This window comes from Notamacropus eugenii, chromosome 4 (genome assembly GCF_028372415.1).
Source record: "Notamacropus eugenii isolate mMacEug1 chromosome 4, mMacEug1.pri_v2, whole genome shotgun sequence".
In the NCBI taxonomy this organism is placed as follows: domain Eukaryota; kingdom Metazoa; phylum Chordata; class Mammalia; order Diprotodontia; family Macropodidae; genus Notamacropus; species Notamacropus eugenii.
Genome location: NC_092875.1, coordinates 400,650,386 through 400,674,229, shown reverse-complemented (window position 1 = coordinate 400,674,229; position 23,844 = coordinate 400,650,386). Strand labels below are relative to the sequence as shown.

Genomic DNA, 23,844 nt, shown 5'->3' with positions numbered 1-23,844 from the left:
TCCACAGTTATTGAAGGCATTGGGAAAACTCTTCTCTGGTCAAAATTGGAAACTAAGTGGTTATCTCCTGTTGGGAAATGGCTAAATAAATTGTGACACATAAATGAAATGGAATATGATTGTGCCAAAAGAAATGATGAAATAGACAACTACAGAGGAAAATGAGAAAACCTCCATGAACTAATGTAGAATGATCCAGACAAAACTAAGAAAATAATTTATACAACATTATAGGGGGAAAAAATCTGGAAGGATTTAAGACCTCTGTTCACCATAATGATAAACCATGAATTCAAAAGCATGAAGACAACATATACCACTTACCTCCTGACTGAGGCGATAATCTTAAAATGCTGAAAAAGACATATTTTTGGACATTGCTAATAGAATTTATTTTATCAGGATATGCAGATGTATATTGAATGATTTGTTTTTTGTTTTGTTTTAAATTTGACTAATGGGGGAGGGAGGAGTAAGAGGGAAGAACAGATTAATATAAAAACCTCATTTCAAAAAACTTTTTCCATTTCCTTCCACTTTTTTTTCCCTCTCCTTTTCCAACTGTCAGTTAGGGGGCACTAACCAAAAACTTGGCAAGGGGGAGAAAGACAGTAACAATAGATTTCTATATAGTTTACAGGCCTAAAATCTCTCTGATTTAAAAATGTAAAATCACATTATGCATGACAGATTACAAATAAAGTTAGTATATTTGGCATATTCAATTGTTAAATAATAATTTATTTAGACAAATTACGAACACACTAACTAAATTTGCTAATAATTGTTAAATTTCCATTACAAAAAAAGAGCTACAAGCTGAACTCAAGAATCATAGATTTGGAACCAGAAGAAACCTTAGACATCATTGAATCTAATTGTCTCATTTTATACCTGAGGAAACCAAGATTCAATGAGGTTAAACAATTTGCCCTAGGTAAAATACTGAGTATTTCCTAGGAGGGATTCAAATCATAGTCTTCCTTACTCCCTATACTTCATCCACTACACTGTGCAGTCTCAAATTCTATCATCTGAGGAGCAAAATCTTAAAATCAAATATCTAAATAAGTGAAATAAGTAAATAAATGAACACTTTGGTGAACTGGGTATTTTCCATAATGATAACAATAATAATAAAATAGACTTAAAAAAGAACTACTTTTCGGAAGGAAAAAAGCAACAACCATTCAACATATTTTTTGCAACATGAAACCTTATCCAATAAGTCAGTTTGAGCTTCTGAGCTTTTCATTAATAACTCCTGCCAAAGCTTTATTTTTATGTTCACAAACTTCTGCAAACTATCAGTTTAATGGATTAATAGAAGTTTATTTACCCTCCACACATTATCCACTTCTTGGCTTAATTTATTTCCAAACATAGACTGAGTTCTTTGACCTATTGCAGATGAGGGAGGAAAAGTGAAGCAAGAAGCTAAGGCTCAGAGGCTTTGCAAGTGGGCTAAGCTACAAAAGGGTAGAGCATGCTTGTCCATCCTTATCCAGTACCATTTTCAAGCCATTTTTTCAATAGGAAGTTTGAAACGTGGCCTTTGTTTCATCATCCACCCAAATGCTACAACAATGACATCGGTTTACATTTCTGTTTCGGGATCTTGGCCATTGCTTGGGATGTGCAGCAGTGGGAATTGGCTGACAACAGAACTCCCATTGCTTAATGAAGTCTTCCTCTAGCCTCTTCTGCAGTCATAAGCAGATTCTCCATAACGGGATTTTATCTACTTTGTTTGGTAAAGAATGCCTGACACAAGCAGACAGAATCAATAAATGATGAAGAAATCAACTTCAAATCTGAGTTTAGCTTCTGAACTACAGGGAGGAGAAAGGAGTAAGCAGTATTGACTCATCTGATCCTCCCAACAACCTTGTGAAGTAGGACTTATTATTGCCCCCATTTTATGGTTGAGGAAACTGAGGCAAACGAGTTTAGTGACTGGTCCAGGGGTGCACAACTAAGAAGGGTCTGAGGTCAGATTTGAACTCAGGTCATTATCATCATCATCATAGCTAATATTTATATAGGGATTACTATGTACCAGACACTATGCTAAGTGCTTTACAAATATTATCTCATTTGATCCTCAAAACAACCCTGTAAGGTAAGTGTGAATATTATTACATTTTACAGATGAAGACACTGAGGCAAACAGAGATTAAGTAATTTGCCCAATGTCACACATCTAGTAAATGTCTGAAAACAGATTTGAACTCAGGTCTTCCTGACTTTGGGCCCAGTGGTCTATCCACTATGCCACTAGTTTTTACATAAAGTAGTAGAGTTCTCTATCCTGCGTGCGTGTGACAGTTACTACTCCTTGAAGGACTCCTTTGTTTATCACCTTCTCTCAAAGAACATTACTACTCCAGACCATCAAGTTAATTTACTACAGTTTCAGTGTTACCATTTAATTGCATGGTATTGTGTTCTTTTTGACTCAATTCTTTAGCAGAGACAGTCAATCCACATTTATTAAGTACCTACAATGTGCCAGGCATGGTGCTGAGAGCTGAGGGTGCTACAATACAAGTAACTTTTAGATGCGCTACGACTTCCAGAAGCAAAGTGAGACAGGAACTGGGTTTGAAGGCAAAAGAAGTGGATTTGAGTGAAAGCTGGATTTACTAGATATGACCTTGGCCAGTGCTTTACTTATTTGAGCCTCAGTGTCCTAATCTGTAAAATGAGGTTAACATTTATACAGGATTGTGAGGATTAAAACTGTGGAATGAAGAAAAGTGCTCTGGATTTGATATTAGAAGTTCCGCCATTTTCTAGCTTTGGGACCTTGGGAAAATCACATAACTTTTCTAGGTCCCAGGTTCCTCTGTTGTAAAAGGGTAGTAAAATATTTATTTAAATTACATACCTCTTGGATGTATTGGATAGATAAAATGAGATTAATATCTATAACATCCAAGGAAAAACCTGATGTTCCATACAAATGCCAGGCAACTTTTATTATGATTACAGTTATGATTAAGATTGAGGAGCAGTGGGGTGGAATAGAGTGCTGGCCCTAGAGTCAGGAAGATCTGAGTTCAAATTCTTCCTCTAATTTGTACCGGCTGTTTGACCCTCTCAGTGCACAAAGTAAAGCTGCTACTCTCTAAGACCATTACATTACAGATATGTAGAGATTTCACAGATTTCTATGGGTAGAAGACATTTTCTTACCAGGGAGTTTCCCTCCACACAGAAGGTCTACATCAGGAAGAAAAACAATGAAAAAGGACTATTCATTTTCTTGTGAAAATGGCAGTGTCGAGGGGCTGAGCCAATATGGTGAACTAGAAAGACACACTTACACAGGGTCCTCCCCACAGCCCATAAAATACCTGTAGAGAGGGACTCTCAACAAAATCTGGAGCAGCAGAAGTGGAGAACAACAGAGTGGAGGAGATTTCCAGCCCACGGTCACCTAAAACGCCCACGGAAACGTCGGTTGCGCCAGACGCGGAGCCCAGCAGGGAGCCCAGCCCCACCTTGGCCTGGAGGGGCGCAATGAGACTCTGGGAGGAGGACACCTCGGGGGTGGAATCTCCTGTCTCAGTAGCGGGTCCTCAGATCCCTCGACCCACAGGCACCAAAGGTCAGTGACCGGGTTTTATCAGCTATCAGGAAGGGAGAAGGGCCTTCCCATAACTCCGGGCAGCAGGCAGCAGCCACAGAGCAGGCACAACAGCCCATAGCAAGCTCCATTGCTGGAGTGTAAAAACCCCTGGAGGCACTGAAGAGCTGAGTCTTGCCTCCACCCTGTGTGGAGGCCCTGGGGGAGCTGGTCTTTGTCTCACACTGAATTGCAACCCTGCCCATCCAGCTTATCTGAAAATCAGCCCCCAGAGCTGACTTGGGAACTGGAGGCCAGGTGGCTGTGGAGAGGTAACTGCTAAAATTCTGGGCATAAAAATACCTCTCTGCGTCCACATGCTTGATTGTGACACCTTGGAGGAACTGAGATCTTACAGATTCCCAGAGTATACCCTACTCTTGACAAAGGACCCAAAAGTCAAGTAACTGGTTGGGAAAATGCCCAAAAAAGGGAAAAAAAATAAGACCATAGAAGGTTACTTTCTTGGGGAACAGATATCTCCTCCCATCCTTTCAGATGAGGAAGAACAAGGCTTACCATCAGGGAAAGACATAAAAATTAAGGCTTCTGTATCCCAAACATCCAAAATAAATATTCAATGGGCTCAGGCCATGGAAGAACTCAAAAAGGACTTTGAAAATCAAGTTAGAGAGGTGGAGGAAAAGCTGGGAAGAGAAATGAGAGAGATGTAAGAAAAGCATGAAAAGCAAGTCAACACTTTGCTAAAGGAGACCCAAAAAAATGCTGAAGAAAATAACACCTTGAAAAATAGGCTAACTCAATTGGCAAAAGAGGTTCAAAAAGCCAATGAGGAGAAGAATGCTTTCAAAAGCAGAATTAGCCAAATGGAAAAGGAGATTCAAAAGCTCACTGAAGAAAATAGTTCTTTCAAAATTAGAATGGAACAGATGGAGGCTAATGACTTTATGAGAAACCAAGAAATCACAAATCAAAACCAAAAGAATGAAAAAATGGAAGATAATGTGAAATATCTCATTGGAAAAACAGCTGACCTGGAAAATAGATCCAGGAGAGACAATTTAAAAATTATGGGCCTACCTGAAAGCCATGATCAAAAAAAGAGCCTAGACATCATCTTTCATGACATTATCAAGGAAAACTGCCCTGAGATTCTAGAATCAGAGGGCAAAATAAGTATTCAAGGAATCCACCAATCACCTCCTGAAAGAGATCCAAAAAGAGAAACTCCTAGGAACATTGTGGCCAAATTCCAGAGTTCCCTGGTCAAGGAGAAAATATTGCAAGCAGTAGAAAGAAACAATTCAAGTACTGTGGAAATACAATCAGGATAACACAAGATCTAGCAGCTTCTACATTAAGGGATCAAAGGGCATGGAATAGAATATTCCAGAAGTCAAAGGAACTAGGACTAAAACCAAGAATCACCTACCCAGCAAAACTGAGTATAATACTTCAAGGGGAAAAATGGTCTTTCAATAATACAGGACTTTCAAGCATTCTTGAGGAAAAGACCAGAGCTGAAAAGAAAATTTGACCTTCAAACACAAGAATGAAGAGAAGCATGAAAAGGTAAACAGCAAAGAGAAGTCATAAGGGACTTTACTAAAGTTAAACTGTTTACATTCCTACATGGAAAGACAATATTTGTAACTCCTGAAACTTTTCAGTATCTGGGAAGTTGGTGGGATTACACACACACACACACACACACACACACACACACACACACACACACACACACAGGGACAGAGAGCACAGAGGGAATTGAATAGGATGGGATCATATCTTCAAAAATGAAATTAAGCAGTGAGAGAGAAATATATTGGGAGGAGAAAGGGAGAAATGGAATAGGGTAAATTATCTCTCATAAAAGAGGCAAGCAAAAGACTTTTCAGTGGAGGGAAAAAGAGGGGAGGTGAGAGAAAAACATGAAGCTTACTCTTATCACATTCAACTACAGGAAGGAACAAAATGCACACTCATCTTGGTATGAAAACCTATCTTACAATACAGGAAAGTGGGGGAGAAGGGGATAAGCAGGGTGGGGGGGATGATGGAAGGGAGGGCAATGGGAGGAGGGAGCAATTAGAAGTCAACAGTCTTGGGGAGGGACAGAATCAAAAGAGAGAATAGAAGCAATGAGGGCAGGATAGGATGGAGGGAAATATAGTTAGTCTTACACAACACAACTATCATGGAAATCATTTGCAAAATTATACAGATATGGCCTATATTGAATTGCTTGCCTTTCCAAAGGGAAGGGATGGGGAGGGAGGGATGAAGAGAAGTTGGAACTCAAAGTTTTAGGAACAACTGTTGAGTACTGTTCTTGCTACTAGGAAATAAGAAATACAGGTAATGGGGTATAGAAAGTTATCTGGCCCTACAGGACAAAAGAAGATGGGGACAAGGGAAGGGAGGGATGTTAGAAGAGAGGGCAGATCGGTGATAGGGGTAATTAGAATGCTCAGCATTTTGGGGTGGGGGGAGGGGAGAAATGGGGAGAAAATTTGAAACCCAAAATTTTGTGAAAATGAATGTTATAAGTTAAATAAGGAAATTTTAAAAAGAAAAAAAAGTAAACATTCTACTTCCAGCCTTGGCATAGTAAAAAAAAAAATAAGAAAGAAAGAAAAAAGAAAATCGCAGTGTCAAAATGATAAGGATGCTCTCAGAAAAACCTGGAAAGACTTCCATGGACTAATGCAAAGAGAAATGTGCTGTGTGCAAGGTAACAGCCATATTGTCAGATGAGCAGCCGAGAATGACTTAGCTGTTCTCAGAAATACAACGATGCAAGACAAATCTGAAGGACTAAGAAAAATGTTATCCATCCCCAGAGAAAGAACTGGTGATGTCTGAATACAGACTGAAGCATACTTTCTTTAACTTTCTTTTTCTTGAGTTTTTATTTCATGTCTATTTTTTTCATAATGTGACTATTATGAATATGTTTTGCATGACTATACATGTATAACCTATATTGAATTGCTTGCCTTCTCAATGGGGGGGGGGGGGGCGGGGTGAGAAAGGAGGAAGGGAGAGAATTTGGAACTCAAAGGTTTAAAAACGAATGTTAAAAATTGTTTTCATATGTAACTGGGGAAAATAAAATATAAAAGCTTAAAAAAAAGAAATGAAATGAAATAGCAGTGTCCCTGGAATGGCAGTGTACAACTGTATTGTATGATTTTCATATATGTGTATGTATATGTATTCATACACATATATGTAGATATATGTATACACATACGTATATGAAATTGAGACAGTTGAGTGAATCACACTGACTCCATCCTGTGACTCAATTTGGAGCTAGCTCAGTTCCCTTTCTATTCAGTTATGGGTCTAGTTCAATGTCCTTCTTATGAGAAAACTTTATTCAGTTCTGGGAATTATGAGAAAACCTCATTGAATTATTTGAACCTAGCCCTGCATGGTTGGGAAAATAAACCACTTCTACTTGATGCTCAGAGACTCTTAATTAAGGACCGAGGTTATGCTGACCAGAAATTTGATTGGATCCAAAGATTGATAAAAAGACTTTCTTCACAGTTATACATCTCAAATTCGATTAGATCCAAAGACTGATAGAAAGAGTTTCTTCACAGTTATACATCTGTCTTATCTGAAAACTAGCCTAATACTGATAAATCAGTTATTGTTTCCATGTTCCTTTGAAAAAATAGGGATATTTAGGAGGAGTGAAAAACCTCTTTTTCTGATTTCTGGGAACTGCACCTGTTTGCTTTCCTGCTCCCAACTTGGAAAGTCTTCACTCTTTCCTTCAATCAATTACCAAATTTTGTATCCTAGTTAACTGCTTTCTTTTAATCAATTGGTCTAATTTGATTGCTTCTAATACGTAAAAATCTGTTTTCCTATGTATTTGGAGTCCAGCCCTAAACTGAGAAAGGGGTCTGGTCCTGATTTGTTAGATGCATTGCTTAAGAAACTGAAATGCTTAGTAGCTCAAACCTTCAGTCAATTCATCTTTCACTTGACACAGTATGTGTATATATATATATATGTACGTATATAACTGTATTTACAACTTACTGCTTGCCTTCAGTGCAGGGGAGTTGTAAAAATTGGTTAGTATTGCTCTCTCACATTTTTAAAAATTCCTATTTTATATTTTGGGGACTTTTTTTAAAAAGGCCATAAGGAGGAGGTCCTTAACCTTCTTTTTGTACATCATGGCACCATTGGGCAGCCTGTGGAAGCCTGTGGACTCCTTCTCAGAATATCTTTTGCAAAAAATAAAATATATAGGATGACAAAGGAAACCAAATATATTGAAATACAGTTATCAATATATTTTTTAAAAAATAACATCATAGACTTAAAAACCACCTTCTATAAAGCATGAAGCACACAGCTTATTTTAAATACTTTACCCCTGATCCTAAAAAAAATCATAATGCAAATTTTGTTGCCTTTTGTTTTCCAGAAGCAAAATGCATTCAATACCCAGGCTTCATATCTTCTTGACTATAGCAGATTCTCTAATCAGGAAGAGAATTTGAGACTCAGAGAAGTCAAAGAATTATTGTATTATGTAGCTTTCTGGAGTTGGAAGGAATCCTTAGAGATGGGAATTTCGGTAGGGTCATAGATCTGGCAGAACCAAATCTTCTGACTTAGGGAAGAAGGATGTGGTGGAAACTGGTGGATCTGGACTCAAAAGTCCTGAATACAAATCCTGGTTGTGCTACTGATGATTTAGATGACTTTGGCCAATTTATTTAACCACTGGGGTCAGTTTCCTTATCTATCAAATGAGGAGAATGGACAGGAGGCCGTAAGATTCTGTCAGTTCTAAATCCTATGAACTTATCTTCTTTTGACCAATAAAATAAGAACAATTTAGTTGTATTCAAAGGAAAGGGTAAAAAAAACATCTAACCAAATAAGCTATATAATCTACCAGGGCAATCTTCTTCTGGGGGAAAGAATTTACATTTAGTTGGATTAAAAAAGGAAGCATTATAATGCAAGGCTTCAGTGAACTCAGTGACTACCAAAGACAAGAGTAAAAACAAAAGAAATGGAAGGGTATAACTTTCTTGTCGAAGCTTACGCATCAGAACAGGAAAATGGTTTTGTTCAATCTGTACCAATCCTCTAGAATATTATCAGATTTAAAATGTCAAATTCTTATGAATCAAATGTGTCTTTTTTTTTTAACAAGTCAATCTGGAAGCCAATTATCATTCAAGTGCCAATTATTATCGTATTAATACTGGCAATGATTCAAAGAATTTAAGGGTTCCATGCAGCCGGATGAAATGAGGCTGGAAATGAATGCGAGATATTGTTTAGCTATGATGTGGCAAGAGTAACATCAGAGAAGAAATAGCGTGGCTGCTTGCTGGAGAGAAGCCAGTGAAAAGGTAGGACTCAATGACTCAATACTTATTTTGTTTCTGTTTTCTCCTCCAGGGAAAATGATTTCTGGTTTGGGAAGAGGTGGAATACAAATGATTAGCCATGAATAGAAACCAAAGATAAATGATGAGGTCAGGCAGCATCTAATTGCCCTCCTTGAGTAGAAGTTATTAATGAATTATACCCTAGAGTCTGAAGGAAGTGGTAGATGTGAGCAATGAGCCGAAGAGGGGGATCTTAGAAAGACCTTGGAAAACCATCTGAGCAACACAGCAGGGCAAACATTGTCCTGATTTTCCAAAAACGTGAAGAGGACGAGGGCCTGCAAACCATCCCTGAGAGCTATAGAACAGGGAGCTTGAATTTTATTCCTTGTCAAATTAGAGAATATATGATTGAGGAAGAGAAGCAGTGTTCACTAAAAACCTCACCAAAAACGAAGTATTCACATTTCATTTCTTTTCTTTTTATAAGTTAAATAGACTGGTAGATGAGGGAACTGCTTTAGGGTTGGGCACCCTCAGATTTTAGCAAAGCATTGGATAAAAGTCTCTCACACTGTGCTCTCAGATAAGATGAAGAAATATAATCCACAACTATGAAAGACTTGGCTACTCTGATCCACACAAAGACAATTTCAAAGAATCTATGATGAAAAAAATGCTATCCACCTCCAGAGAGATGAACTCTGAGTGCAAACTGAAGCAACATAATTTTTTCATTTCCTTTATTTTTCTTGCTTTAAAAAAATATGGCTAATAAGGAAATGTTTTGCATGATTTTATATGTACAATTGATATCATACTGCTTGCCTTCTCAGTGGGTGGGAAAGGGGTGGGAGGGAGGGAGAGAATTTAGAACTCAAAATTTAAAAAGAAAAGAATGTTAAATAAATAAATAATACATTTCAAAGAGATGCAAAAAACTTATGATCTAAAAACAGATGGATCCAAAAATAATTGGTGGGGCTCCACGTTAACTTGTAGGGAGGTCATAGCATCACACATCAGATCAGAGGATCATAGAGTTAGAGGTGGAAGGGATCCTAGAGACCATCTAGTCCAGGAATTCTTAACCTGAGGTCTGGAAAATTATCCCCAACAACCTATACTATTAGCCCATTCCCTCTTTGGTTGGCCCTAACAAGGTCATTGCAGCAACTTGGGGAGGGGCTCTTAATTTTATGAAGCACAAGGTATTGAGGCTGTCTAAGAAAAAAGTGCCTTCTCCTAAGCTATGTTGGACCTGTGCAGAATGGTGAGATGGGGACAGAGAAATGAGGGAAAAAGAAACTCAAAGTTTCAGACTGACATCCCACCAATACATAAAGTCTAGTAGTCACCCTATCCTTCCACATATCTCCTACTCTTTTTTATATGCCTTTCTATAATTATTTCTTCATCTTCTCAAATTATATCTAATTATGGACAAACGGCTTATCATTTTGGAGTGAGTCTAAAGAATGAGAGGGACTACCACCTGACGTCCATATCACATAAATTTCTTGAACCCTGTTCTCATGAAGACCATGGGATCACAGATTTACAGCTGAAAGGAGCCTTAGAAGCCAGGAAATCCAATCTCCTCATTTCACAGATAAGACAACTGAGGTGGTTTGCCGAAGATTCCACAGATAAGTAGCATAGTCAAAATCTGAATACAGATTCTCTGACTAAATACAATACAACAGAATGGAATGGAATAAGCTCTTATTAAGTGTGTGCTATGTTCCTGGCACTGTGCTAATATTTCTTTGATTAAATTACTTATTTGGCCCTCATACTTATTCCAAGAACCACAGATGAAGCTCTGAAGAACTACACAGGGCAGCAGAGTCATAAGTTGCTAACTTCTATGCTAAAGAACATTATCCCTCCTCCTTCTCTGATGAGCCTTGCCCAAAGGGATCTCTCCTCTGTGTTCCACTATCACTCCCTACCTCTTCTAGAGCACCTGTCCCATTCTGCCTTGTGGTATCTCTTTATTTGTCTTGTCTCCTACTAAACTCAAAGTTCACTGAGGACAGGAGTCATGTCTTAAGTCATTTTTGTATCACCCACCCACCCTTCTCAAGGCACTTAGGAAAGTAGCAGCCCACACAAGGAAACCCAGATTAGAACGGTTAGTGGTTAATTGTGGGAATAGGGTCAACCACCCTGGCCCCATCTTGTGACTCAATTCTGAAGCTAGCTTAATGTCTCTTCAGTTATAGGTCTAGTCCAATTTCTGTCCTGTGAGAAAACTTCATTCAATTGTGGGAACTGGGGAAAAAACCTTATTGTATTATTTGAACCCTAGCCCTGCGTGGCTGGGAAACTGTATGGCTTAGAGACCTTAACTAATGATCTCAGTTATGTTGACCAGAAACCCAGTCAGACCCAAAGACTGATACAAGGAGTTTGCCTCCAATTATATGTCTCAAGCAACTCATGTCTTATCTGAAAACTAGCCCCATACTGATCAATTATTTATTATTTTCTTATTCCTCATGATTGTTTACAGACACTTGAGGGAAGTGGAACATCTCTTTTTCTGATTTTAGGGTTCCTAGTCCCCAACCTTTCATCCAATTGGAAATGAGACCTAACATCATATTGTTTCCTTTTAGTTAATTATCCTTATTTGATCAATTATATTTAATTATAAAAATTTGTCTCCTGCTGTATTCAAGGTCCAGCCCTATGCAGAGGAGGTCTGATCCCAGTTTGTTGGGGAATTGGCATGCACTGATGAATAAATCAATATGTTTGGAACACCAAAACTTTTTTTCCTTAGTCATTTCATTTTTTACCCACTCCCCCAAATACTATACTATAAAAAGCATTGAAAATGCTTATTTTATTCATGGGTTGTTTTAAATCAAATGTGAGAAACAACGGAACCATTTCCAATTTGTAGCTAACTGAGACACTCACATGCTACCAGGCTATCTTCACAGATGTCTGGGGCAGTTCAAGTTCTCACAACTTGGACACCCAACTTCCACTAAAAGGAAGAGTTTATGGAAATGAAGGACTATAAAAATTTAAAGGCAGTAGGGGGTTATTCCTAGATTTATTTGGTGAAGTTAAGTGGTTTTGTTTAAAAGAGTACAGCATTTTAAAAGTACTAAAAGAAATCATATTTCATACCTCAAAAACCTCAACAGTCATTAAATATTCCCAGGATTATTTTCTTTGGCATTAAGTCCAACTACGTTATAAACACAAAGTAAAATGTCCTTCACTAAACTAAAAACTCAGTTTGAACAAAAAAAAAACAAGAAAATCTTCAGCAAAGTGGATGAAGCAATTCTTTTCTTTTTAAAATACTATTTTTAACTTATTTTTAAAATCATTAAAAAAATTAGTTCCAAATTCTCTGCCTTTCTCCAATTCCTCCCCATTGAGAAGGCAAGCAATATATCAATTATATATGTAAAATCATGTAAAACATATTTCCATATTAGCCATGTTGCACAAAGACAGAAAGAGAAAGACAAAGAAACAGACACAAAGACACAGAGAGAACAGACAAATGAATTGGGCATGCAATAACAACAATAAAAACTAGAAAAAAATCAAAAATTCCTAATTAAACATCAAAATGGAAATTCAAAAAATCAAAGGAGAGATTAATAAAAATTTGAAAGTCAAAACAATTGAACTAATAAATAAAACTAGAGGTTGGTTTTATGAGAAAACCAATAAAATAGATAATTCATTGGTTAATTTGATTTTAAAAAAAAGAAAGTAAACCAAAGTATCAGTATCAAAAATGAAAAGGGTGAACACAATGAAGATGAAATGAAAGCAATTACTGGGAGCCATTTTGCCCAGTTACATGCCAATAAAACTGACAATCTAAGTGAAATAAATGAGTATTTACAAAAAGATAAATTACCCAGATTAGTAGAAGGGGAAATAGAATACTTAAATAACATTTAGAAAAAGAAATTTAACAAGCTATAAATGAGCTCTCTAAGAAAAAATCCCCAGGACCAGATGGATTTACAAGTGAATTCTACCAAAGATTTAAAGCAAAATTAATTCCAATACTGTATAAACTGTCTGAAAAAAAAAAAAACAATTAAAGGAGTCCTACCAAATTCCTTTAATGACACAAATATAGTTTTGATATCTAAACCATGGAGAGCAAAAACAGTGAAAGAAAATTACAGGCCAATTTCCCTAACGTATACTGATGAAAAATTCAAATAAAATACTATCAAGAAGATTACAGCAATATATCACAAAGGACATATACTATGACCAAGTAAGGTTTATACCAGGAATACAGGGCTGGTTAAATATTAGTAAAAAAAAAAAAAAAACAAATAACTATTGGCATAGTTGACCATATAAAAAACAAAATCAACAAAAATCATATGATTATTTCAATAGATACAGAAAAGTTTTTGACAAAACACAACTCATTCCTATTAAAAACCCTAGAAAGCATAAGAATAAATGGAGCCTTTCTTAAAATGACAAATAGTATCTATCTAAAACCAAGAGCAAACATTTTCTGTAAGAGAGATAAACTAGAATCCTTCTCAATGAGATCAGGAGAGAAGTAGTAAGAATATTCATTATCAACACTATTATTTAAAATTAAATTTAAAATACTAGCTATGATGATAAGAATAATAAACTGAAGAAATAAGAAGGGCCAACAAGTAGTTTTTTTTAAAGACTTTTAAGTGGATGTTCAAGGGTAAACTACGTGAATCTAAATTTGCCTAACATAAAAAGATTAAGGATTGAATTGATACTATTGAGATTTCAAATCTTAGGTTCAGATCTTCAGTTTTAATTTTCTCTATGAAGACTCCAAACCAGATGGTTACATAAATTATAACCTCCTCTAGCCATACTGATAAATTGTGATGTTTCATTTTCCTTTCTATGAAGCTCTTTTAAGGGACTTCTTCCTGCCTTTTCAAAATAACATGGGGCAAATAAGTCATAATAAGAGAAATGCAGATCAAAACAAATCATTTCTTTTTGTAAATTAAATTAACCAGTGGTTTATCTGCTTTATTGGTTTTCTCACCTCATATCTTTCAAACTGGCAAAAATGACCAAAAAATGGCAATAGTCAGTATTGGAGGGGCAACGGAAAGATGGGAACTCTAATTCTTTGTTGGTAAAACTGTAAAATTATACAACCATTTTGGAAAGCAATTTGGGACTATGCAAATAAAGTGACTAAAATGTCTACAATCTTTGAAACAGAAACTTAATTACAGTATAAAATACTCTAAGGAAGCCAGCAGTAAGAAAAAAGTTTCCCATATACTCCAAAATATTCATGGCAGCACTTTTTGTGACAGTTAAGAAGTGGAAACAAAGTGAATGCCTATTAAGGAATAGCAAAATAAATTGTGGTATATGAATGTGATGGAATATTACTGTGCCGTAAGAAATGAGGTGTGTCATGAATACAGAGAAGCATGGAAAGATCTATATGAAATAATTCACAGTGAAGCAAGTAGAGCCAAAAACACAATATACACAAAGATTATGACAATTTGGAAGGAACAAAAACACACCAAAAAACCCCAAAGTACATGCAACAAAATTATGAAGATCAAGTGTGATTCAAATAAAAAATATGAGAAGACATCCCTAATCTTCTCCTTCGTAGAGGTGGGAGGTGCATAGTTGTTTTCAGACTTTTTCAATGTATTTGCTACCTTTTTTTTCCCTCTCCAAAAATACTATTTGTCAGATGGGTTGGTTCTCTGGTAGAGGGATAAGGAGGGATACATGGAATATTAGAGTGATGCAAGAAACAGAAAATATTAATACAACCTTTTTTAAAAAAAATAATACGAAACAAACTGTCATAATGATTTGTTCTGTTTCTCCACATACACACACCTTTCCCCCCACTTTCTGAAAGCAGAGCTAATACCAATAAGTAGAAGATGCAGGTAGCAAGGTTGGTATTATGGTAGCAGGGGAATTAGAAATAGGATAGTTTGTTTCAGCATAAGAAAAAGCTTTCAAACAACTGTAACAGTGTAAAAATAAAATGAGTTGCCTCCTAAAATAGCAAATTCCCCATCACTGGAAGTATTTAAGAAGAAGCTATATGACTATTTACTAGACAAATTATATATATATGACTGATGACCTGGATAGGAGTTGGATTCAATGGTGCCTAAGGGTCCCTTCTTTCTCTAAGGTTCTATTTTAAAACACTGAGCACAACATGGAAAGATAGTAAAATCCAGGTAGCATAAACAAACAATTGTTTCTGGATTCTTTCCTTCAGTATTGACTTGTTTTGAAAATACAAATCGACTCCCTGGTGCATGCCTTATAATTAGTATTTGTTATTGCTTAATATTATGAGTTCTGACAATATTCTAGGCTCCAAATTACCACGTTAAAATATCAGCTTTCTCATTCACAGAACAATAATTTGTATTCATAAAGCTGACGATTTTCTTGTTTCTTAGGCACCATAGCAATAGCCATTAATAGTACAGCTCCAGACAGAGAGATTATAATCTCATATTAAAACATCAAGAACAATCAAGACCAGGGATATGCTAATGTTCTCATTTTTATATTACATCATGTGATTTAGACTTTTAGTCAACCTCCTTAGCCAACAATCCAAGAATGATTACTAAACAGAACATCCAAATGACGGACTGAGAACCTACAACCAAAATGTGAACTTTATTCACCCTACTATGTGACTTCTTGGATGGGGATTATTTGTGAGGAAGATAAATATGCAAGACTGAAATGCTGCTGTCAATGTAAAAATCTATTTCTTTCATAAAACAAAAGTTTAGTCTCCTGGATAAAAATAAAGCTCCCACACTTGGGTATTAATAAAGTCATATCCTGTGTAGTAGATTTAATAAAAGACCATAAATGCCAAACTCACTTGCTCCTTCAGCGGTGATGTTAGACTTTCTCATAAGATGATACTCCAATATATTACTATTTTTCATAAAATTTAAAAAACCAATAGGCCTTTTGCCTGGAGTCTCATACATGTCTTAAGCATCTTAAGTATCTTTCTGCCTCAGAGTATTCTTATAGAAGAGCTCAAACTGAATCAAACACCCTTCACTGGACAATAGATTATAATTCCCTGAAATGCTGTCAGCGGCAGCAGATAGAAGCCTTAAGATAATGCGAGAAGAAATGGTTCCGTACCTGCGGTACAGTCAGGTAATGCATTATATCATTATATTACAACTTACCCAGTACACTGACAAAGGCATCAAAAAGCTGAAATGTGAGCAGAGGTTCTTTCAAGTGACCATAGTAATCTGCGATAGTTTTAAAGACATCTTTTTCAAACCCTGAATACATAGGCTGCTTCAAGTCTGAACAAGTAGGCCCTGTTAAAGAAAAAAAGAATTTCATTAGCACCATTAAGCTAGGTAAATATTTTTAGGAAAAGATCAAACATGCTTCATAAAGACAACTAATGTTATGAACATAAATGGTTACAACAGAACATAGAGTCTCAATGTTGGCTAACAACATATTTTACACTCAGAGAATCAGGAAAAGAGCTCAGAGATCAACTGATTTTACAGATGAGACCAAAGGACAGAAAGGGGAAGAGAATTACTGAAGGTTACACAATACGTTAGCAGCAGACTGTTATGGATAACTTTATATATATTATAAAAAAGCAAGAAAAATGAGACTATAGTTTAATCTATTTTAAATGAATACCTCTATTTTCTTTGTACCTTTCTGAAATATCTTTTTAAAAAAAAAAAGGTATCTGTAGCTTTCAGATACTCTCAAATTTTTTCTTGGCCATGATATAGTTTTGCTGAGATAAGAAAGAAAACACAATTCCTAGGGAAACTGAAAAATCATTTCACTGGATGCAATTTTTTTTAAAGCATATCCTATTTTGATATAAACCACATGAAAAAGACAACTATTCCTACATTTTCTATGCCATGAAATCATATGGTGCAGTAAGGTTATCTATTCCCTTGTATCTGGACAAATGATTAAATTCTGTTTTTTAAAACATCCAGAAAAGGAGATTTTTCAATTTGCTTCAGTAACTTGTTCCATCTTCACAAAGACTTCCTCATAACATGGCTTTTCAAAGGCTAGGCCAGAGAGCAAATAATCTGTAGAACTCTGGCAGATTCCTACCCTTAAGGAAAAGTCTTTGGATAGCACTGCCCATAAACTGAGTTTGTTTTTGAAGAACCAACCTAAGTAACCACAGACAGGCACATCACTAGTAGGCTGGCCATTTAGTGATGAAAAAAATTTCTGTCCATAGCAAAAAAAAAAGATGAATGAAAAATGGCATTACTCTAGTACAACCCTCTTTTACTTTTGCAGTGATGGTGGCAGAGTAGCAGGAAAGGGGACAGAAAGTGGGAAAAACCACAATGTTTACATCATCAACAAGATTCAGTTGGTCTATTGGTGACATGCTGCACCTGGAATCAGGAAGATTTATTTCTATGAATTCAAATCCAGCTTCAGACATATTTACTAGCTGTATGACCCTAGACAAGTCACTTAACCCTGTTTGCCTGTGTTTCTTCATCTGTAAAATAAGCTGGAGAAGAAAATGGCAAACCACTCCAATATATTTGCCACAAATCCCCAAATGGGGTCATGAAGAATCAGACACAACTTGAATACTAACCACACAACAACAAAAAAATGAAATGAAAAGTCTTTGTACAATGACCAATGAGTAGACATGCTGTTCAAGGAGCTAAATCATATCAGTCTTGACATTCTTGATATTATAAAATAAATCAAAATGAAAGAAGAAAGTTGCTGGGAAACAGGGTAAATCACAAGCACTCCTTGAAGAGGCAAAGAAATAAGTTGGCAGGAGTGGGTTTTGTCATATATCTAAAAGTTATAAGGACTATTACTCCATGGGACATTCGGTCATAACATATTATAGCAATAACATAATTATTTACAAAAAGGCCAGTATGAAAAATTAATGCTGCTCACTCACCAACATCAGTTGCTGAGGACAAAATGGCAGAGAAATTTTATCAAGAACTTGACTTGGTAAAACACTACAAATCAAATCAGTCAGGTCTTGATTAATATAAATAATTAATCCCAAGAAGTGTTACATGTATACAAATTCATACTGTCTGAAATTATAATTGTATAAAATATCATCATTGGTTCCCATCCCAGAAAAGCATAAAGTTTAAATCTGAATAATGTGACCACTTAATGGGATCCAGTGTTTTCACTAATTGGGATCTCTACTCTGATACTTGGTGACTTCATTGCAAAGATGGAAAATGTAAGTATGATGAGAAGAAATTGAGAAAGTATGTCTTAGAAGAAAGAAATGAGAGAAGCCAAACACTTGTAAATTATGCAGAAGTCCCATGCCTCTTTATCATAAACACTTCCTTCAAAAAAGAGAAAAAAGAATTGCTGGTCATGGAAAACCATAAACAGAAGTATACAAAACCTCCAAAGTACTTATATTTTAACAAACGAGAAAAGATATTATATTGACGTGGAAGTTACTCCTGGGTGAGTTGTCTGATTACAGTCAAATCAATTTGTGTGAGTAAAGATCAGAACTTGTATTTAAAAAAGAAAGAAGAAGAATAATGAGGAAAAAAGATATGGCATACAATTAGAAAGATTTGACCTTGAATTACTTAATATTATCAAATTAAAAATGGGAAATGGATACCAGAAATGATATTAACAACTACTATAATTTAAGGGGGAAGTTAAACCAACGCAAGTTAATTGTTCCAACAAGCAGATAAAAAGATCCCATCTCTAAAACCTTAGGAAGAACGGTCTAATAAAGTAGAACAAAAAGCAGTAAAGGATAAAAGCTATTTTTAAGAAAGCTTGACATAATAATCAACCAAGTAAAATCATCCTAAGGACATCTGAGGATAAAAATAGAAAAAAAAGTAAGAAAAGGATTATGAACAAAAGAATGGAAAAGATTTGTAAAAAGAAAAAAATTCAAAATTTTTTCTCCATTAAAGATAGTTATCATCTTATTAAGGTCCACACCTGGACCCTAACATCACGATCCCTGAGATATTATCAAAGAGATAGAAGTGGCACTAAAAAAAATGAAGACAAGAACCACCATATGGTTTTAAGTCTATAGAGAGATTTGCACTGAGGGTAATGCAATTGTGAGGGCCAATATTATGAAAATAAGAATGGCCTCAACACACTGGGTGGACCCTCCATAAGAAACTTTTGAGGAGAGGAGGACAAGAGGGGCACAGGCTGGGCTGCAGGCATGACAGGTTGTGATCTACACTGGAGGAAGTTCCTAAATTGGGGAGATTACAGAAACATTTGAATAACTTCGAATAGTAGCAGCAAGAAGTTCTTCCAGTAATTAAAACAGCCATGATTCCTTTGACCTTAGCTTCAGCCATTAAAAAAAAAAAAGGAGAGAAGGCTGGATTATATAAGCTCGAAGGTCCCTTCCAGCTCTAAGAGTATATTGATTCTATGAAGGGAAAAAATAATTGCTAATATACAGAAGACCTAAAAAAAAATTGGAAAGGAAAGAGCAAACAAAGCACATGAGGCAACTGGCAAGATAACCTATCTATCTAATCAGCTGTTCTTTTGAAGGCTTTCATGGGGACCTGGGTTTGTAGGTTAAATGACTTTGAAAGAGGTCAAAGAACATTTTTCTGGCCAAATGGAATCCTGGTAAGCTTACTGATTCTGTGAAGTAGATTCAAAAGCACTGTTTAAGGTCTTTTCCTACTGTACTGACTTTGGTGACTACGCACAATGGAAAACTTAACAAATATTTACTTAGGAAATGCTGTCTATAAAGCACTGAGGGGTGCAGGGCAAATATAGATGGCATCTAGGTCTCCAGAAGCTTACAACCTGATATAATTATACTCAGCACATTTAATGGTCATTATTTAATCATCCAACAGCTTTTCCTTTTCCATGGATAGATAATTCTAGTTCTTTTAATGCTTTTTAAGAGGTCTCATTTCTGAGCCTTTAGTTATCCTTTAATGGCTTTCTAGGTTTATCTAGTTTCATGGAGAATTACATTGATAATTATTTTTAAAAGACTTGTTTCCTTTTAAATTCTACTTATTTTATTCATACAACAACATTCACTATTTTGAGAATGGGTATACAGGTTTCACCAAACTGCCAAAGGAATCCATAACACAATAATGATTAAGAACCCCAAACCATAGGATCACATAAGGAAGGGAAAAAGAGGGGAATAAACATTTATACAGCACTTGGTGTCTGGCACTGAGATGAGTGCTTTTTGCAAATATTATCTCATTTGATAATATTCCACCTTCTCAGTTTAGCATTGAAGGTCTTTCATCCTTATATTATATATGATACATAAATATTATAGCTCCTCCTTTACCCTCCTACTACTCTCCACTCAAACATTTTATTCCATTTGAGCCAGTCTCTTTCCCATCCCTTGAATATGCCATGCTCATTCTTTAATGCAACAGACTATTAAGCATCTGCTACATGTTAGAGTAAGGCACAAGAGACAGAAAAAAGAAAGACCCCCTGCATTCTGAACCCTTACAGCAAACCTGTTCTTTCTATTCAATTTCAACCAAAGCCAACCTTGTCCAAAAAACCTTCCCCTACCTCTTAAGTTCATGGAAAACTCCATTTGGGCACTGCTTTCTAATGTCATCTTGTATCATTCTCCACTTTTCTCATATATCTAAGCCTTGCCTCACCAACAAAACTATAAGCTCTATGAGGATAGAGACTGTCTTTTTGGCTCTCTGTAACCCCCAGAATCCCTAGCAGGACCCACAGCAGGAACTCAATAAATACTTATTGAACCAGCACTCATTAAAATCCAGAGAACATGATCCTGAGGCAACGTGACCCAGGCGAATGGTTTTTTGTGAGGAGAAGGTAGAGGAGAAAAAAACCAGAATATGAGAAGGGTTCGAGGGCAGGTGAGCTGGTAAAGAAAAGAAATGGCAGAAAGAGTCCTATGTAGCCAGGGCATAACAAAATCATAAAATGGAACAGCATGGAATCTGTTCCATGGAATCTCAGAATCTGTTCCAACTTCTTCATTTTACAAATGGGAAAAAGGAGCTGAGTGGTCTAGCGCTCTGTCAAGAGTAGAGCGGAGGTCTGAACACATCTTCTAATTCTCAGTCCATGGTGCCAATGGGTGACAGAAACAGATGAGAAGAAACTGGGAATAGAATATGTCATAGTTCTACCTTGGCCCTCTGTGCTACAGGGAGAAAAAGGTGTTAAATAGTGTCAAAAAGGAGAAAATGCAGTCCAGGTCAGCATATTGTTTTCAAATATCACTTTAGCAGCAACTTGTATGCAAAGATGTATACACTAATTACAAATAATTCTCACAGTTTAGAGCCCTGAAAAAAGCATTACCTTCTTCTGCCTTTCCTTTTCTTAACATTATTTTGTGTTTTACACTCTTCTCTTACTCTTCTCTTTCTCTCAACTCTCATATCCAATAAATAAATTCAGTCTTTTCCCCAAATCTCTCTTGAATTCATTCCTGGCTATTCACTCATACTACTACCACCCTAGTATAGACCCAAATGACCTCCTTCCTGGACTATTTCAATGCCTCTTGAAAGGCATTTTCCCCTAAGTTCTCTCAACCATCCTTCATATGATTTGAAAAGGCTCAGACCACACAATGAACTGTGATTGAACTTTGCTCATATACTACTCAGATGTACATATTATTTTTAATTTAATTATAATAGTTTGGGTGAGTTATTGAGCTATTTTATCTGTTACCCAGAAATCAGTGAAACAGTGCTCTGCCAAGAGTGAATAAGAACTTCATAAATCCAGAAATTTTCATTTTAAAATTAAAAAGGCTGCATTTATTTTAAATGTTCCATAACTCAGACCTTTGAGTCAGAATGACTTCGTTACTAATTAAGCCAATTAGAAAAGACATTACTTCAAAATTTCAGAGTCCATGACTTTGCCTATGTGGCTTCTTCCTCCACCAGTGCAGACGGTGACCCTTTCAAGCCTTAGTAAACCATTTAGTGAGGTGCTGAGGCCAAAAGAAATATTCACCATCTGGTGGCCAACCCTCTGGTGATGAACCTCTCCAAATTTGTTAAGGCCATTCCTCAGAGGACAGATATACAGTTCATTAATGAGTCCACACTCAAAGGCTTTCCAGAGTAGTAGGACCTACTAGAGCTTATGCTCTGCTCGCATTGAGAGCTTAGGGCTCCTTCTGTACCATGATCCATTGGTGGATAAAGACTGAGGAGAAAAAGCAAGATATTACATACCAGAATGCAGTCTAACAGAAAAATAACAACAATAATGAAATGTAAGTCAGCCTGGGGCAGCTAGGTGGCACCATGGATAGAGCCCCAGGGCTGAAGTCAGTAAGATTCTTCTTCTTGAGTTCAAACCTGGCTTCCAATACTTCCTAGCTATGTGACCCTGGGCAAGTCACTTAACCCTGTTTGTCTTAGTTTCCTTATTTGTAAAATGAGCTGGAGAAGGAAACAGCGAACCACTCCAGCATTTTTGCCAACAAAACCTCAAAATGTGGTCACAAAGAGTTGGACATGACTGAAAAACCATAGAACAACAAAAAGTCAGTCAGTAAAATTTATTGAATTTATTTAAGTTATTAAATATTTTATTAAAAATTATTTTAAAAAATAAAATATGAGTAAATAAAACATTTATTAAATGCCTAATATGTGTCCAACATGTTGCTAAGGGGTAGGAATACAGAGAAAAGTAAAAGATAGTCCCTCTTCTCAAGAAGCTCACTTGGGGGGAGATAATGTAGAGCTGGTATAGGTCTAGGCATTGCTAAAACAAAGGACAAAAACTACAAGACATGATATTTCCCTTGTGGGATACTTTTCTAAATAACTCCCCAAGCCAAAGAAGTAATTGTGTATAATTCAGTTACACTAAATGGCAGTTTCATCTATTTGTTTTGTCTTCCCCTATCACACTTAGTTCAGGATTCCATGCACATTAAGGGTTCAAAAAGTCCAAATTGGCTATGGAACATACGATAATTTGATGGGAGATGGTCAATGGGAGAGGAAAAGAGAAGAAAGATGATGATGACGACTCTATTATCAATTAATTGTGTCAAGTGCTCACAAAAAGAAATTTGCTAGATAGAAGTCACATTTTTCTATTTAGACCAATAGCACTGGTTAAATTGGTAGAACCAATGGTAAAAGTATACTTACAATTTGCTAAGCATTTCATAGCTGACAGTACCCAATGAGGAAGTTCTTCTGCAGGAAAACGAGTAAAAATGTTACTTTAGTGAATCCCAAATAATTAAAGAAATTATATACATGGCAAGAACCCAATGTTTATATACTTTATGCTTACAAACGATGAGTTTTATATATTGTATTAATTCAATATGAGTATATAAGAAATATTAAAATAGTTGATCAATCCTTTTCACAAGAGGAAAGTACATTTGTACAAATCAATGGATTATTATTTTGAAAAGCAAATTATCCCGTTTCTTCAGTCATTCTACTTTCCAAGTTTTTTTGCAAAGTACGCATTGTACAGTTAGTTCTAGCAGTTTCAGCAGTTCATAAAATGAGGAAAAATAAAGGAGCTGACAATTTAGCATCAAGTAAGTCCCTTAAATGGATTGCTTAAACCACCTAATTAATGCTAAAATCCACAAATTCAGCATGTATTACTTAACTATTTCTATTTTCTATTTGGGGGGTGGGGGAGAGGATAGGGGAAGGACTATGTAGGATAGATAAAAAATTGAACTTTTTTGAATCCAAGAAGTCCTGGGCTTAAATTCTGCTTCTGCCATAGACATGTTGGGTGAGTCTGGGCAAGGCATTTAAGCTC

At 36.1% G+C, this 23,844-nt stretch overlaps 1 protein-coding gene across 4 annotated transcripts in view; it reads right to left on the bottom strand.

Moving 5' to 3' along the window:
- DEPDC1B (DEP domain containing 1B) overlaps nucleotides 1-23,844 on the bottom strand; it is a 172,306-nt gene that overhangs the window by 76,212 nt on the left and 72,250 nt on the right. For all 4 annotated transcript variants that reach the window (XM_072605574.1, XM_072605570.1, XM_072605572.1 and 1 more), the window contains exons 6-7: nucleotides 23,205-23,252; nucleotides 16,197-16,337 (exon numbers count right to left, since the gene is read on the bottom strand). In XM_072605574.1, the coding sequence (XP_072461675.1) occupies nucleotides 16,197-16,337; nucleotides 23,205-23,252 (189 nt within the window). The remainder of the gene's footprint in view (nucleotides 1-16,196; nucleotides 16,338-23,204; nucleotides 23,253-23,844) is intronic.